We start from the raw sequence: 13,354 nt of genomic DNA, 5'->3' as shown, positions 1-13,354 counted from the left end.
CGAGTCCCTCAGCCTCAGTGGCCCAGATTTTTCAGATAAATGGGAGGAACGTGAAGACCGGGAAAGTCCCTTCCAGCACTGACGTTCTGGGGTCTGCTTGCCTCATGGCTCCTGTCTCCCTAGACAGTATGTGGAGGACGCGGCTGTCAATTCCCCTGGCATGACCCCTACTTCAACTGGCTTATGGGGGCAGACAAAAAACACATAAACAAACACATAAACAAATACATCCTTTCAGATGGTTGCAAGTGCAGTCAGGAGATGAAACCAGGTGGTGTGTTAGCATGACCTGGGTGGGGGGGAGCATTAAATGTGGTGATCAGGGAAGGTCACTCTGAGGAGGTGACAGCTGAGTTGAGACTGGGGGGAAATGTGTTACAAACAAGGACAGGGCAAGTGCAAGGGCCCTGAAGGGTGTGCGTTCAAGGCCCGAGTGGCTGTAATAGGTGACCCAGGGGTGGATGGAAGCTGAGTCATGCACGATCCTATAGTCCACAGTTGAGTCCTTGGATTTGACTCTAAGGGAAACATGGTTTTAAGCTCTGGCTTACAGTAGGGGAGTGACCCAATCTGATTGTTTTCCCTCTGTCTTGGGGGGCGGGGGGCTCCAGGGGTTGCTCCCCTGCCTTGCAGAGCTCTGGGTGGGGCAAGGTGGGGGTGGGGTGGGTGCCCCAGCAGTGAGGGCTCAGCTTCCTGTGTGGGTGGCTCATTGTGAGCCAACCCAGCGAGCTCACATCCTTCCCTGGGGCCTCTCCTGCTCTCCGGGTCCACCCCTGGTCAAGGAGAACCAGTTCTTCAGCCCAATGAGCACCTACCCAGAGTCACACATCCACATTTTGGTTGTAACTGGGGAGCGCTCCATCTACATCCTCGTGCCTAATCCCATCCATGTCCCCGGCCACATCCACGTCCCTACCATCCCCATCTCCATCTGTTTCCCTTGGGAACCTAATTTCCACTCCAGACTTGAGCCCTGATCAAACCTGGAGCCACCACTCCTACTTTTTTTGGGACAGAGGGGTTGGCTGGGGGACACCTATTGAGAATGGATTGTGATTTGGAAAATGGCGCCCAAACTCTTCTACACCATCAGCTCCCTCCCCTGTTTCTTCCAAATCCCCTCCCACAATCCCCTCCAGGCTGACTGTGTGCCCCTGCCTCCTTCCCACCCCCACAGAGTGATGCTACTGCTGGATTAGAAGGTTAAGGCTGGGCCTCTCACCCCTGCTCCTCCAGGACCCAGCATCCCAGAGGGGCCTGGAGGTGCAGTTTCCCAAACCTCTGAGCCTCAATTCCCCCCTCCACTGGCCCTGCTCCTTACAGCCCCCTGGGGGCACAGTCTCAAGAGAAGGGCAGTGGCTAGAAGGCAGGAGGCTGGGTAAATTTGCATCTTAAGATGCAAATTTGAATCATCAAGTTCCTCGCATCACACAAGGGTCATCAGGGTGGCTGAGCAGAGCCCAGGAGGGCAGGCCTGACCGGCCTGACAGCTCGTGAGAGTACTGTGACCAGGCAAATGAGACAGCTCTGCCAGTCACAGAGCATGTGCATGACCTTCATCCCCAGCCTCTTCTCTGTCCTGCCTCCATCCCCTTAAGGCATTCCCCGCCCTCACGTCACTTCCTACCCCTCATCTCATCCTTACTGAATATTCATCCTAATTCCAATCCCATCATTGATTCAGTTCCCAACCCTGATCTAGTCCTCATCACTAACCCGTGTTTCGAGAATCTCCCAGTTACCAGGTACTGTGCCTGGAGGTGGGGAGAAAACCAAACCAAATTACAGACAGTCTAATCTAGTGGAAAAGAAAGATATCCATCCATCTACAGTGCTCTGGGAGCCATTAAGAGTTAAACCTGGTCTTTCTTGATGAAGCAATTATCAAGCTAAGATCTGAAGGAAGAGGAAACATTAACCAGGTCTAAGAGGTGGAGAGGGAACAGTATGTGCAAAGGCCCTGTGGTTGGAAGGAGTCGACCACACTTTATACCTTTACTCAAAAGTCCCCTTCTAAAGAGCTCTTGCCTGGCTACTCTATATCTAAATTTGCTCCCCTATACTTTATACAGTAAGTCCCTTACATACGAATGAGTTGTGTTCTGAGAGCACGTTCATAAGTCCAATTTGTTCCTAATTCCAGCAAATTTAGCCTAGGTACCCAACTAACACAACTGGCTGTACAGTACTGTACTGTAATAGGTTTATAATATTTTTCACACAAATAATACATAAACAAACACAAAACATAAAGAAAACATTTTTAATCTTACAGGACGGTACCTTGAGAAGTACAGCAGTGCAGTACAACAGCTGGCGCTTCTCAGCAGTACCAGCTACATCACCACTGCTTCTATTCTTGCTTCCAGACATCCTGGGCTTGAAATAAAGATGCTGTACTGCTGTACTCTATACAGCGCTGTACAGTAAAGTACACAAAAGCACAACTACTTGCAGAGGATGCAGGGACATGACAATATATACCAGACACGGGAGTTAACTTAGATGATTGGATATGCGAAAGCATGTTCGCATCTTTAAAAGTTGGCTACTTGAAGGCTCGTGTGTAGGGGACTTATTGTATTATCCTTCCCTGCTTTATAGCTTCTCTTCAGCACTTATCACTTTTTAATGTAGTATTTATTTATTTTTTAAATTAAAAATTTATTTATTTATTTACTTTTGGCTGTGCTCAGTCTTCTTTGCTGCACGCAGGCTTTCTCTAGTTGCGGCAAGCGGGGGCTACTCTTCGTTGCAGTGCACGGGCTTCTCATTGCGGTGACTTCTTTTGTTGCGAAGCACGGGCTCTAGGCATGTGGGCTCCCGTAGTTGTGACACACAGGCTTAGTTGCTCCACCACATATGGGATCTTCCCGGACCAGGGCTCGAACCCATGTCCCCTGCATTGGCAGGCGGTTTCTTAACCACCGAGCCACCGGGGAAGTCCCAGGGTATGTTTTTTTTAGAAAGCATATGTGGGCACTGCCTGCAAGTCCCCGGCAGTAGGTCTTCCTTCTGCCCTGCTTCCCATGGCCCTTTCTCAGTGGGTTGTTCATTTTAAAGTTGGGACCATAGGTCACCATCAACCTCTCGAGCAGTTTTCAGGCGGGCCACGCCTTATGCTGCTGGACGGTCTGGAAGAGGGCTGCCCTTGAGCCGCATGACCATTAGGTCCAGTCAGCTGTGGTCAGTGGGATTGGGGGCAGGACTGTGTTCCCCCTATGGTACCCTTCCAGGGGGCTGTGGTTGTGCAGGACTTTGAGGCTTGGAGTCTTCAAAAGGCATAGTGGTGCCGTCCAATGAGCTTTTATTCTCTGGGGTTTTTTTTTGTTTCTGTTTTGCGGTGTATTGGGGATGAGTTACACCAGACCCAGCAGGGGCATATGGGGGCCTGGTTTTCTGGGGAGTCCTTTTCTCTGGGTGGCAGGTAGCCTAGAGCTATGGGGTCAAAGGGATGTCATGTGGGGCCCTTTTCCCCAGGGGATTTAGATGGAGACGCTGTTCTCGATGATGGGAGGGTCCAGGTAGGTGTAGGGGAGCTCCAGGTCCTGGTTTCTCTCCTGGATGTCTCGCGAGATCTGAGCCAGGCGGCTCTGGAAGGCCGCGATGCTCCAGCACGGGGCCGCCTCCGTGAAGTGTTCGTCCGGGTAGGTGCCCAGGGACCGCTGGGAACCAAACACAAGGCTGGGTGGAGGGGCTGCTTTGCAGCCGGGACCCGCCTTAGCCATCCACCCTGGGGGACCTGAAGCAGCCTACGACTGAGCCTCACCCGTGCCCCCTCCCCCTGAAGAGTGATGATTACTGCAGGCAGCTCTCGGGGATGAAAGCTCAAGTGAGAGTTTTAAAGGGGGCGGCCTTGCAGCTAAGCGTGACTCTGCATCATCTCATTTGGCCATCTGACCCCTTGTGAGATGTCCAATGCCCTCGTGTCCTCCTGGGAAGACTCACCGGGGTCTCATGGCACAGTGGGGTGTGGGTCAGGGAGAGTAAACAGTGTCGCCTCCCTTACCCCAGGGCTGGCCTGGTCTGGCTCCCAGCCCCACACTCACTCTGTCTCCAGGCTCCTTGCTCAGTGCCCAGAGGGCAACGATGACATCACATGTGGCATTGACTGGTGGGAGGGTGGCTATGAACCTCTCCGGGCTTGCCTGGCCTTTAGAGGTGGGCGGTGGCAGCTGCATGGTAGGTGGCAGGTTGGGCATCCAGGCACTGAAGTCAAACTGAAGGCCGAGAGGGCAGAGTGAGGCTAGGAGCCCGGCCCCCTCCGTCCCGCCACCCTGGCATTGACCCTTCTCACCTGCCCTGTACCGACAGCGGAATGCTTGGCCGAGCAGGTGAATATCACCATAGTGACATACTGTATCAGGGCTTCCCGTGTCCCCAGGGAGGAGGGTACACCTGCAGGGAGAGCTGGGCTGGGAACGGGGCTACCAGGGTCCTGAGGACAATGCCGCAGTGGCCTGAGGGTAGAACCTAAGAACCGAGGTCCCCCTACCTGAGCTCTCCCGGCCTAGGAAGCCCTCGGAGAAGATCTCCCACACCCAGGCCTGGAGTTCACTGTCATCACGGACAGACTCATCGCTCAGGTAGTAGATGCCGATCATTTCGGAGACAAAGCTGCAAGGTGCACGGGGTTCCATCCCAGCTGTGAACCCCGACCCTCTCTGAGGAGTGCCCCCGCCTGGTCCCAGTGCTATGAACGTCCGGCCCTCCTCCTGGTGGACGCCTCTCTGGGCCTTCCTTCTCCTTCCCAGTCTTCCTGCCTGTCCCCCAAGGCCCCAGCTCTCTGGGGCTGGCCCCCTCACCATTCCACTGCACCCCAGATCTGCATCCCATCATCCCGGTAGTAGTAGCCTGGGATGTCTTCAACTCCTCGGGCCCGGATATCCTCAGGCAGACACAGGACGGAATAGTTCAGCTGTTCCATGTACCTCTGTATCAGCTCAGAGAAACCTTCAATGCCAAGGCCTGTGGACTGGGAAACGGGACTCCTGGGTACCACAGCCCTTGCCCCAGAAGCAGGAGGTAATAGTGGTTGGGGAGACAGGGCCACTCCCACCCCAAGACACCAGATTCTTTTTTTTTTTTTTTTTTTTGTGGTACGCGGGCCTCTCACTGTTGTGGCCTCTCCCGTTGCGGAGCACAGGCTCCGGACGTGCAGGCTCAGCGGCCATGGCTCATGGGCCCAGCCGCTCTGCGGCATGTGGGATCTTCCCAGACCGGGACACGAACCCGCGTTCCCTGCATCGGCAGGCGGACTCTCAACCACTGCGCCACCAGGGAAGCCCAAGACCCCAGATTCTTTACACTGCAGGAATATCCCATCCCCACCCTCCCTAAAGCAGTCCTTACCCTGTCCACCACCTTCCCGGGGGCAATGAGTAGCTCACGGGCCAGCGTGTTGATGTGCAGGGTGTACCGTGTGTGTGGGATCAGCAGCTGTAAGGGCCAGAGAAGGCAGAGCTAGGCGAAGCCTGGGTCTCTGTGGCCCCAGACCCGCCCCCCCATAGAGGAACCCAGGCTTGTCAATCACACATGGAGAGAGATGACAGGGACAAGGGGGCAGCCTGGGATAGGGATCAGGGCTCCAGGCCCAGTGATGGGGGCTAAGGTCCACCAGCATCCTGTTCTGTGACCTTGAGCATGTGTTTTCCTCTCTCTGGGCATCAGATCACTGGGCAAATGAGAGGGCCGATCTGGACAGCACTATGAATCCCTCCAGCTCTGGCCTCCTGTGATTTCCTAACCCCAGGCAGGCAAAGCACCGTGATAACCAGGGCCTGCGGGCCTGGCAATGTGAAATGGTCCCCTAGAGACCACGTCTGAGTGCCAGGCCCTGGGAGCTGTAGATTGTCAGAAAGAATCAGCCTGGATTGAAGAGGACAGAGTAGGGCCTGCATCAGGACCCAGGAGACTGTCTAAGGAAGAATCAGAAAATGTGAGTAGCTGTGGACCCCTCATCTTCACAGAGGAGATGCTCCAGGTCCCTGGAGGAAATGAATCTGGGCCATCTGAAGGCTTAGCAGAGCCCACCTTAGAGACACGGGTCTCCCTCCCAGGGCTCCCCACCCTGCAGCTATCTGCAGAAAACCTGTTGGTCAAAGCCATGTTCACACTTTGGCATCTCTCAGCCCCAGGTCTCTCCTTTCCTAGGAGCTGGGCTTCTGTGATCGCTGTTGTCTTGAGCTCCCCTAAGAAGAGAATCTCTCTGGGGCATAGCCTGCTGTCACATGCGGTCCTCTCCCTCGCGCCTGTCCTCATCACCTCACCCTAGCTCAGGGCCTGCTGGAAAGCAGCCTCTCAGGGGAATTGTGCAGGGAGATGCTGCTGAGGCAGAATGGGGGCTCAGCATCTCAGCCTGAAAGGACAGGGCCACGTGGGGACAGGCGGCATAGGACCCCGAAGGGCAGGCCCAGGTGCAGCGACCTGCAGGCTTGGGGCACAGTCTGGGTCGTCTTGCTGGGCCACTGACCTTGAAGAGTGGGTGGCAGTGAGGCAGCTGGCGCAGCGTAGCCAGGGTGAAGACCTCGGTCACCAGGTGTACCTGTAACAGGTGTGTGAGGGCCTCGTGGATGGAGAACTCGGCATTGCGCACCCACGTCTTGGCCAGCAGCCAGTCCCACTTGTCGTCGCTGGGCAGAAAGATGGGGCTGTCGGGCCCAGGGGTCTGGCTGAGCTATAGGAGAGGCCAGTGGGGAGAGGCAGCCTTGAGTGTCTGCCAACCATTTAGTCAGACCTCTCCCTGCCCCTGCCCTGTCGCCTGCCCGGCTGCTGACCTGGATGGCGAGGGGCAGCAGGGGCCCACACCCTGGGCGCTGGTATAGCAGGGTCATTGGGGCCGCGGAGAACTGAGGCCTCCTATTAATGACATTGGTGCGGATGCCAGAGAGGATGCCGTAATCCACCAGGAACAAGGACCCTTTCTGCGGGAGAGAGAAGGGGAGCCAGGGCTGCCATCTGGCTTTCTAAAGGCAGAAGGTGGGGAGTAGGGGGGTGGGAAGAGGATTCAGGGCCAGGATACTGTGCACGGGAGAGGGTGTTCCTGGCACGTAGCACACAGTAGGTCCTTAACAAATGTGAGTGTTATTCCTCTCCAGTAGGGGATGGGCCAAAAGCACTGAGATGGGGGTGTGCAGAGCCAGGACTCCTGTGCCCCTCACCTCCAGCTCAGCCTGCAGGCTCGTCCCGGGGCCCAACACTGGGGCCACCATGGCATCAGTGACAGGGAAGTTCTTTGGGAGGTGGCGACAGCGGCGGATCAGGACCGGGTTGAGGCCATTCAGGAACTGGTAGGCGAAGAAGGCATCCTCCTGCCAGTGCTCAAACACATACTCTGCAGGGGGGCAGGGGAGATGGGACCAGTCACCCCAGCGCCCAGGGGTCTCCCCCTGAGCGCCATTGTGGCGTTTCTCCTGCGTCCATCCTGTGCTCCCCTCTCTTCTCATGCAGTACTTCCCAGGGTGACCGCCTCTGACCCCTTGGCTTCAGTTCACCAAACAGCAAACCTTAGTCCCCAGCCCACCAGTCCCACCATCTACCTGCCATCTCCAACCCCATGACTCAAACACAGTATATCGGAGGCTGAACATGGGCTCCTGCTCTAGCCCAGTCCCCAGCCCATTGCCTGGCATCCCGGGAATGGCACCTTCATCCACTGGATTGCAGGTGGCAGAGCCCGGAGTCCTCTCGGCAGCTCCCCCCATCCTCCGCCCATCGAGTCCCACCGATTCTCCATCCTCAGTAGCTCTTGCTCCACACGTCCACTCCATCTCTGCTGTCACTGCCTCGCTGAGGATTCCATCCTCTGCTGACCACAGCCAGAGCCTCATAACTGGTCCTCCTGCTTGCACTCCTGTCCCCTAACAGCCCCCTCCCCACGGCACATCTGGCCACAGTACTCCCCAGCTGGCAGCTGGTTGAAGGTCCCACTGCCCTTAGGAAAGGCCCGAGCTCCTGCCACGGCCTCCACAGTCCTGCACGGCCCAGGGCCCATGCACGTCTCCTGCTTCGCCTCCTGCTTGGCCTCCTGTCTTCCTTCCCTGGCTCAATCCCCTTTGGCCACAGCAGCATCTTTCCCCTCAAAGGTCTCCACTCCTTCCATCTTCAGGGCCTTCACATGCACCGGACCGCCCCCCCCCGAACCTGAAGCACCCTCTGCGCTCACACACCATGCCTGGCGCTGTTGACACCTCCCCACTTTGAGGTCTCAGCATAAAAGTCACCTCCGTAGAGAGTTCCCTAGCTGGACTAGGCCAGGTCCCCCTTTTACACACTCTCACTGGAGCTGATGCACAGGTTTCATAAGCGAAACTCATTATTTGCCTTTGAGCCTAATGTCTACTTGTCTGCTCAACTGGGAGCCCTGTGGGGGCAAGGACTGTGTCCACAGTCCCTAAGCGAGTGTCTCATGTGTAGTAGCCCAACAAGTGTCTGATGGATACAAGGCATTAGAAGGTCAGAGGTGCCCCCACGACACGTCCTTTTCTGTGTCTGAGGAGAAAGTAAGGTCTCGTGGGAGTCAGGGGCCTGCCCAGGGTCACACAGTGAACTGGCGCTTGGTTTTCTGAGATTCCTGACAGCCAGGAGGGCTGATACCCCAGGGAAGAGGTCTGGAGCCCCGGCTGGAGCCCCTCACCCACGGCTGGGGTCTTCCAGAAGTTGAACACACTTCTCATCTCCTCCAGGCTCTTCCAGAGCCCCTTGCGGTCCAGCAGCCCTTTGAGTTTCAGATGTGCCAACCTGCCAGAAGATGTGAAAAGTGGGGAGAGGGAGGCAAGAGGCCCTGGGAGACCCGCCCGCGTTGGCTAAGCTTATCCATCTTGGGGTCCTGAACCAGCCTCCGGGGGGGGGCCGTGGTAGTCACTGCCCCTGAGGTCATCCTCACCTTGTTGGAACAGGTGGTGAGCAGAGGCCGTGCCCTGGGCTGGGCTGTGTGACCCACATCCCTGATGGTGGGGGAGCTGAGTGGGGGAGGGCAGAAGGCAGGGGTACCCGTACATCTGAGGCCCAGGGGCAGGAGAGGGTGGGCATCCTCACATCGAGCTGCCTCGCAGGTAGAAGGTGATGTTCTTTGCCAGAGAGTATTTGATGTTGAGGTCCAGGTTTTTTATGGTCTCCTCGTTGAGGCAGCGAGGCCAGCCTGGGATGTAAGTCTTCCAGCTGGAGGGAGGACCAGGGAGGCAGCCAGCTAGAAGCCTCAGGGAAACCACTGACTAGGGAGAGGGAGTGGCAGACCCCTTGGAGGCCCTGGTCAGGGCCAGCCCCCTTCCACAAGCAGGGGTCTTCCTGGGCTCTGCCCTTCCCCTCCACCCTCAAGGCCGCAGGGAGAGCTGCCATGTTCCCACAGCCATGTTCTCCCCTGGTCAGTTGATTGGTCCAGGGTTGGGCACTGGCCAGAGCAAGGCCAATCAGAATCCTTCCCAGGGAATTGGAGATTGGGGCTGGACCAGAGGTCATCTCTCTCTGGATATCTGGGTTATAGCACATAAACACCAGGACTGGGAGACTTCCCTGGTGGTGAAGTGGTGAAGAGTCCGTGCTTCCAATGCATGGGGCCCAGGTTCGGTCCCTGGTCAGGGAACTAGACCCCATGTGCGTGCCGCAGCTAAGAGTTTGCCTGCCGCAACTAAGAAGACTGCCTGCCGCAACTAACACCGGGCACAACCAAATAAATAAATAAATTTTTAAAAATAATTAAAAATAAAGGAGTTGCTATTAAAAAAAAAAGGCCATTTTCCACTGTGTGGACTGGGAACCAAAGAAAGCTGTTCTGCAGGGAGAGAGGAAAGTGAAGCCAGAGAGAGAAACATCTAGGGGGCTCCAGAGACAGGGGGAGAGTCACCCTGGCTTCTGGCCCGTAAGATCTGGCTACGCTTCCAGCCCTCACTTCTGTGACCTGTTGACGCATTCCCATTTTTTCTGTCTGCTAGCTGGAGTCTGTTATCGTTCTTGCAACCACAAAACTCCTGACTAACACAGATGCATCACAGAGCGGAGGCTGTCCTGAAGGTGGGAACACAGGAAGGCGTCAGTTGCCTTTGGCAGGCATCCCGTGGAGAGACACTTCAGCCTCCAAAGCTTGGGGGAGCCCAGAAATGTACTCTGGCCCGGCCTAAAGAGATCTAGCCTCTTTAAATCCCTTTATCCAGCAAGCAACACAGCCTGAAGACCTTTAGGTGAAATGGTAAAATCATGTCCCTGCAAAGCTGAGGACCCCCAGCCAGTCATCCTCTCATTCCCTCCCTCATTCATTCTTTGGTTCATTCCGTCATTGCCTTTGGGTTTGAACAGGCAACTTCAGAGCACAATTTGCAGTTAAAGTACACTGCCACCAGGTGGTGGCCAAACCCTGCTTCTCCAACTTTAATGCACAAAAACTTAGTTCCCCCAGGGATCTTGGTAAAATGCAGATTCTCATCAAGTAGGTTTGGGGTGGCCCAAGACCCTGTATTTCTAACAAGCTCCCAGGTGATGCCGACCCTGTGGACGTGAGACCTCACTCTGAGTACTGAGGGCGTAGCCACTTGGATCAGAGGTAACTGAGGGGCATTACGAACCTCGGTACACACGTGTGCAGGGCTTTGCGGCTGACAAGCTACATTCTCAACCATCTTCTCATTTGTTTTTCCTAATAACACAAATCAGCCTGGTATTCTTAGTTCCTTTTGCAGAAGAAATTAAGGATCAAAAAGGTTAACTAATTTGCTTACGATTTCACAGCTCCTTTCGGCAGGGCCTAGGCTGGCCTTGCGTCTCCTGACTCCTGTGTCCTTGTTTTGCCAAGAAAGGAAGAAAGGCCACTCCACAGACACAGCTCCCTCCATCTGTTCCCTCACCTGGGGCTGATGCTGGCAGATTAGGCGCCATGGTTTTCTCTGGGATGTAATTCACAATGCACGTGGAATCACCAGGAGCCAAGTAAGCCTGCAGCTGCTGTGCCCTCAGAGACCTAAAGTGCAAGCCTGCAGCCCGCTCTTCAGACAGCAGCCCAGTTGGCCAGACCACGACCTTTTGAACATTTGCTCGCGCGTGTGGTCCCTGGCTTTCTGCCTTAGAAGTCCTCGCCAGCGACCCAGAAAGACTCCAGCAAGAGTGAGGCATTTAAAAGCAGTGGGTTTCAGGGCTTCCCTGGTGGCGCGGTGGTTGAGAGTCCATCCCCTGCTGATGCAGGGGACGCGGGTTCGTGCCCCGGTCCGGGAAGATCCCACATGCCGCTGAGCGGCTGGGCCCATGAGCCATGGCCTCTGAGCCTGCGCGTCCGGAGCCTGTGCTCCGCAACGGGAGAGGCCACAACAGTGAGAGGCCCGCGTACCGCAAAAAAAAAAAAAAAAAAAGCAGTGGGTTTCAAACTTCAGTGGGCATGAGTCATCTGGAAGGCTTGTTAAAACAATATTGCTAGCGGAACTTCCCTGGTGGGGCAGTGGTTAAGACTCCCCGCTCCTAATGCAGGCGGCTTGGGTTTGATCTCCGGTCAGGCGCAGCCCCCCCCAAAAAAACAACCAAAAAACAAAAAAAAACCCAATATTGTTAGCAACAAGGATTTACTGTTATCGCTACAGGGAATTATATATCCAGCATCAACTACAATTTGGCCCTTGCCATCCTCCTCTACAAGGACAAGGACTAAATCATGTGTTGCTGCAGTTGCTGACTTTCAACTCCCAAAGGAATTCAGGGTGGGGAGCAGAAATGGGGCATTCTGTGCTCTGGGCAAAACGGGCAGAACAGGTTTTCAGATAGATATGATTTTATGAACCTAATTCTCGTATCTCGTCATATCCAGAAAAGCACTAAAATCCTTCATGGTGACGACTGCTCTTCGTGACTATTAGAAACCTTCTGCAAAACAAAAGATGTGCTCGACTGCAAGAGCTCCCCCTTCACCAAGATCACATAGGTACTGACTTTCCCCACTACCTCTGTGGAGCAGTTTCTCAGAGCTCTCTGAAATGCCGTCTCCTGGGCTGTAGTCCTCATTTTGCCCCAAATAAAACTTAACCCACAACTGTCATGCTGCACATTTTTATTAAGCTGACGCCAGTATCTTGTAATAACGTATAGTGGAATATAATCTGCAAATAAACAACCCAGGGCACGCTGCTGTACACCTGAAATGGACACAACGTTGTAAATCAACTAGACTTAAGTCAAAAACACCAACACTGCTGCCCCTCACCCTCAATATCTGATTCAGTAGCTATGAGGTGGGTCTGAGAAACTGTATTTCTAACGAGTTCCTGGAGATGCTGTGATTGGAAAGGACAGAGGACCAGGCAGGGACTTCAGGCCGCGTCAACACCAGCGGAACGAGGCTGACCCTCATCCCCTCGGCAACTCGCCTCCCCCCCAGTAACCCCCTCCTCACCTGTACATCTCCCGCCTGGCCTGCAGCTCCTCCTGGCGCTGCTGCTGGAGGGTGGGGTGGCGGTCCTCCCAGGAAATCTTCGCTGTGGGAGCAGAGGAGCCGGTGGGGAGGACGGAGAAAGCCCCCTGACCTCCGGCCCCAGCTGCTCTCCCCTCCCCTCCAGCCACCCCTTACCAGATCCCCTGCCCCCATAAGTAGTTTCTCCCACACCAGACTGCCACCCCCTCCTTCCCCCAAACTCCCTGTCCCTCCCCCTCGGCCACATCGGCTCACCTCTCCACTCTCCTTGCCTTTCCCCCCAATACACCAGCCCCTTCCTCCCTCCTGTGTCCCCCTCACCTGTCCCCTCCCGCAGTACCAGGCTCCCCTGGTCCTCCAGCCACTGGTAGCAGGGGAAGCGGAGGGGGGCGCCCCGGGGCGGCGTGAGCTGGACCCAGCGGCAGAACCAGGCGTCCGAGGCCAGGGGACAGAAAGGACGGAGCAGCGTGGGGGGAGCCTTGTGCACGCGCAGCAGCAGCACCCGGCCCACGTCCTGGGGGCACGTCACCTTGAAGTCCTCCTCCTGGGGGGCAAGTTTAGTATCCTAGAGCACGGCCTCTCCTGCTCCCTCCTCCGCCGCCCCCACCCCCACCCCACACTCACAGCGCCGGCGCTGAACTCTTTGCCGAAATGGTCCAGGGGCAGTGGCAGGGTCTCTCCTTCGGTCCCCACGATGATGACAGACATTTTGTCCCACGTGCCAGCCCCGAAGGCCTCCCCAGTGGATACCCTCACCCTGAACTCAGCCATGGTGACAGCTGGAGTCTGGCTCTCTGCTGCTCATCCGACGTAACTGCACAGCCCAGAGGCTCACCCCCAGGGACAGGCACGGCCCCACCCTGGCCAGGCCTTGTGGAGGTAACTCAGTTCCCACGGGGTCCATTACCGCCCCCAAAAGCAAGAGCTGGCTCCGGGCAGAGAGGGCGTGGCTGAGAGGCAGGAAGGGAGGGA

The 13,354-nt window shown here is 55.9% G+C and overlaps 1 protein-coding gene across 3 annotated transcripts; it reads right to left on the bottom strand.

Moving 5' to 3' along the window:
* Positions 1-3,471: 3,471 nt before the first annotated feature.
* On the bottom strand, positions 3,472-13,153 carry LOC115855855 (polyunsaturated fatty acid lipoxygenase ALOX15B-like). Of its 3 annotated transcripts, XM_030861512.2 has the most exons (14): positions 13,007-13,153; positions 12,704-12,926; positions 12,365-12,446; positions 9,037-9,159; positions 8,636-8,739; positions 7,161-7,333; positions 6,777-6,923; positions 6,473-6,676; positions 5,353-5,439; positions 4,806-4,975; positions 4,496-4,617; positions 4,298-4,398; positions 4,050-4,220; positions 3,472-3,665 (listed from the first exon to the last, which is right to left on the bottom strand). In XM_030861512.2, the coding sequence occupies exons 1-14, from the start codon at positions 13,151-13,153 to the stop codon at positions 3,486-3,488; spliced, it is 2,034 nt and encodes a 677-aa protein (XP_030717372.1). In that variant the 3' UTR covers positions 3,472-3,485. The 3 variants fall into 3 exon arrangements, with proteins under 3 accessions (XP_030717372.1, XP_060146382.1, XP_060146383.1); XM_060290399.1 differs by lacking the exon at positions 5,353-5,439; XM_060290400.1 differs by lacking the exons at positions 4,496-4,617; positions 5,353-5,439 and having other exon boundaries at positions 4,819-4,975.
* Positions 13,154-13,354: the final 201 nt, after the last annotated feature.

This window comes from Globicephala melas, chromosome 20, assembly GCF_963455315.2.
Source record: "Globicephala melas chromosome 20, mGloMel1.2, whole genome shotgun sequence".
In the NCBI taxonomy this organism is placed as follows: Eukaryota; Metazoa; Chordata; class Mammalia; order Artiodactyla; family Delphinidae; genus Globicephala; species Globicephala melas.
This window is presented reverse-complemented; position numbering and strand designations above follow the sequence as displayed.

Excerpts from the sequence above, each read along its gene's own strand:
- LOC115855855 (XM_030861512.2), bottom strand. The coding sequence starts at position 13,153 with ATGGCTGAGTTCAGGGTGAGGGTATCCACTGGGGAGGCCTTCGGGGCT. Across the intron at positions 12,927-13,006 it reads AAGAGTTCAGCGCCGGCGCT|GAGGAGGACTTCAAGGTGAC; the intron begins GTGAGTGTGGGG and ends CTTGCCCCCCAG. Across the intron at positions 4,399-4,495 it reads CCTAGGCCGGGAGAGCTCAG|GTGTACCCTCCTCCCTGGGG; the intron begins GTAGGGGGACCT and ends CTCTCCCTGCAG.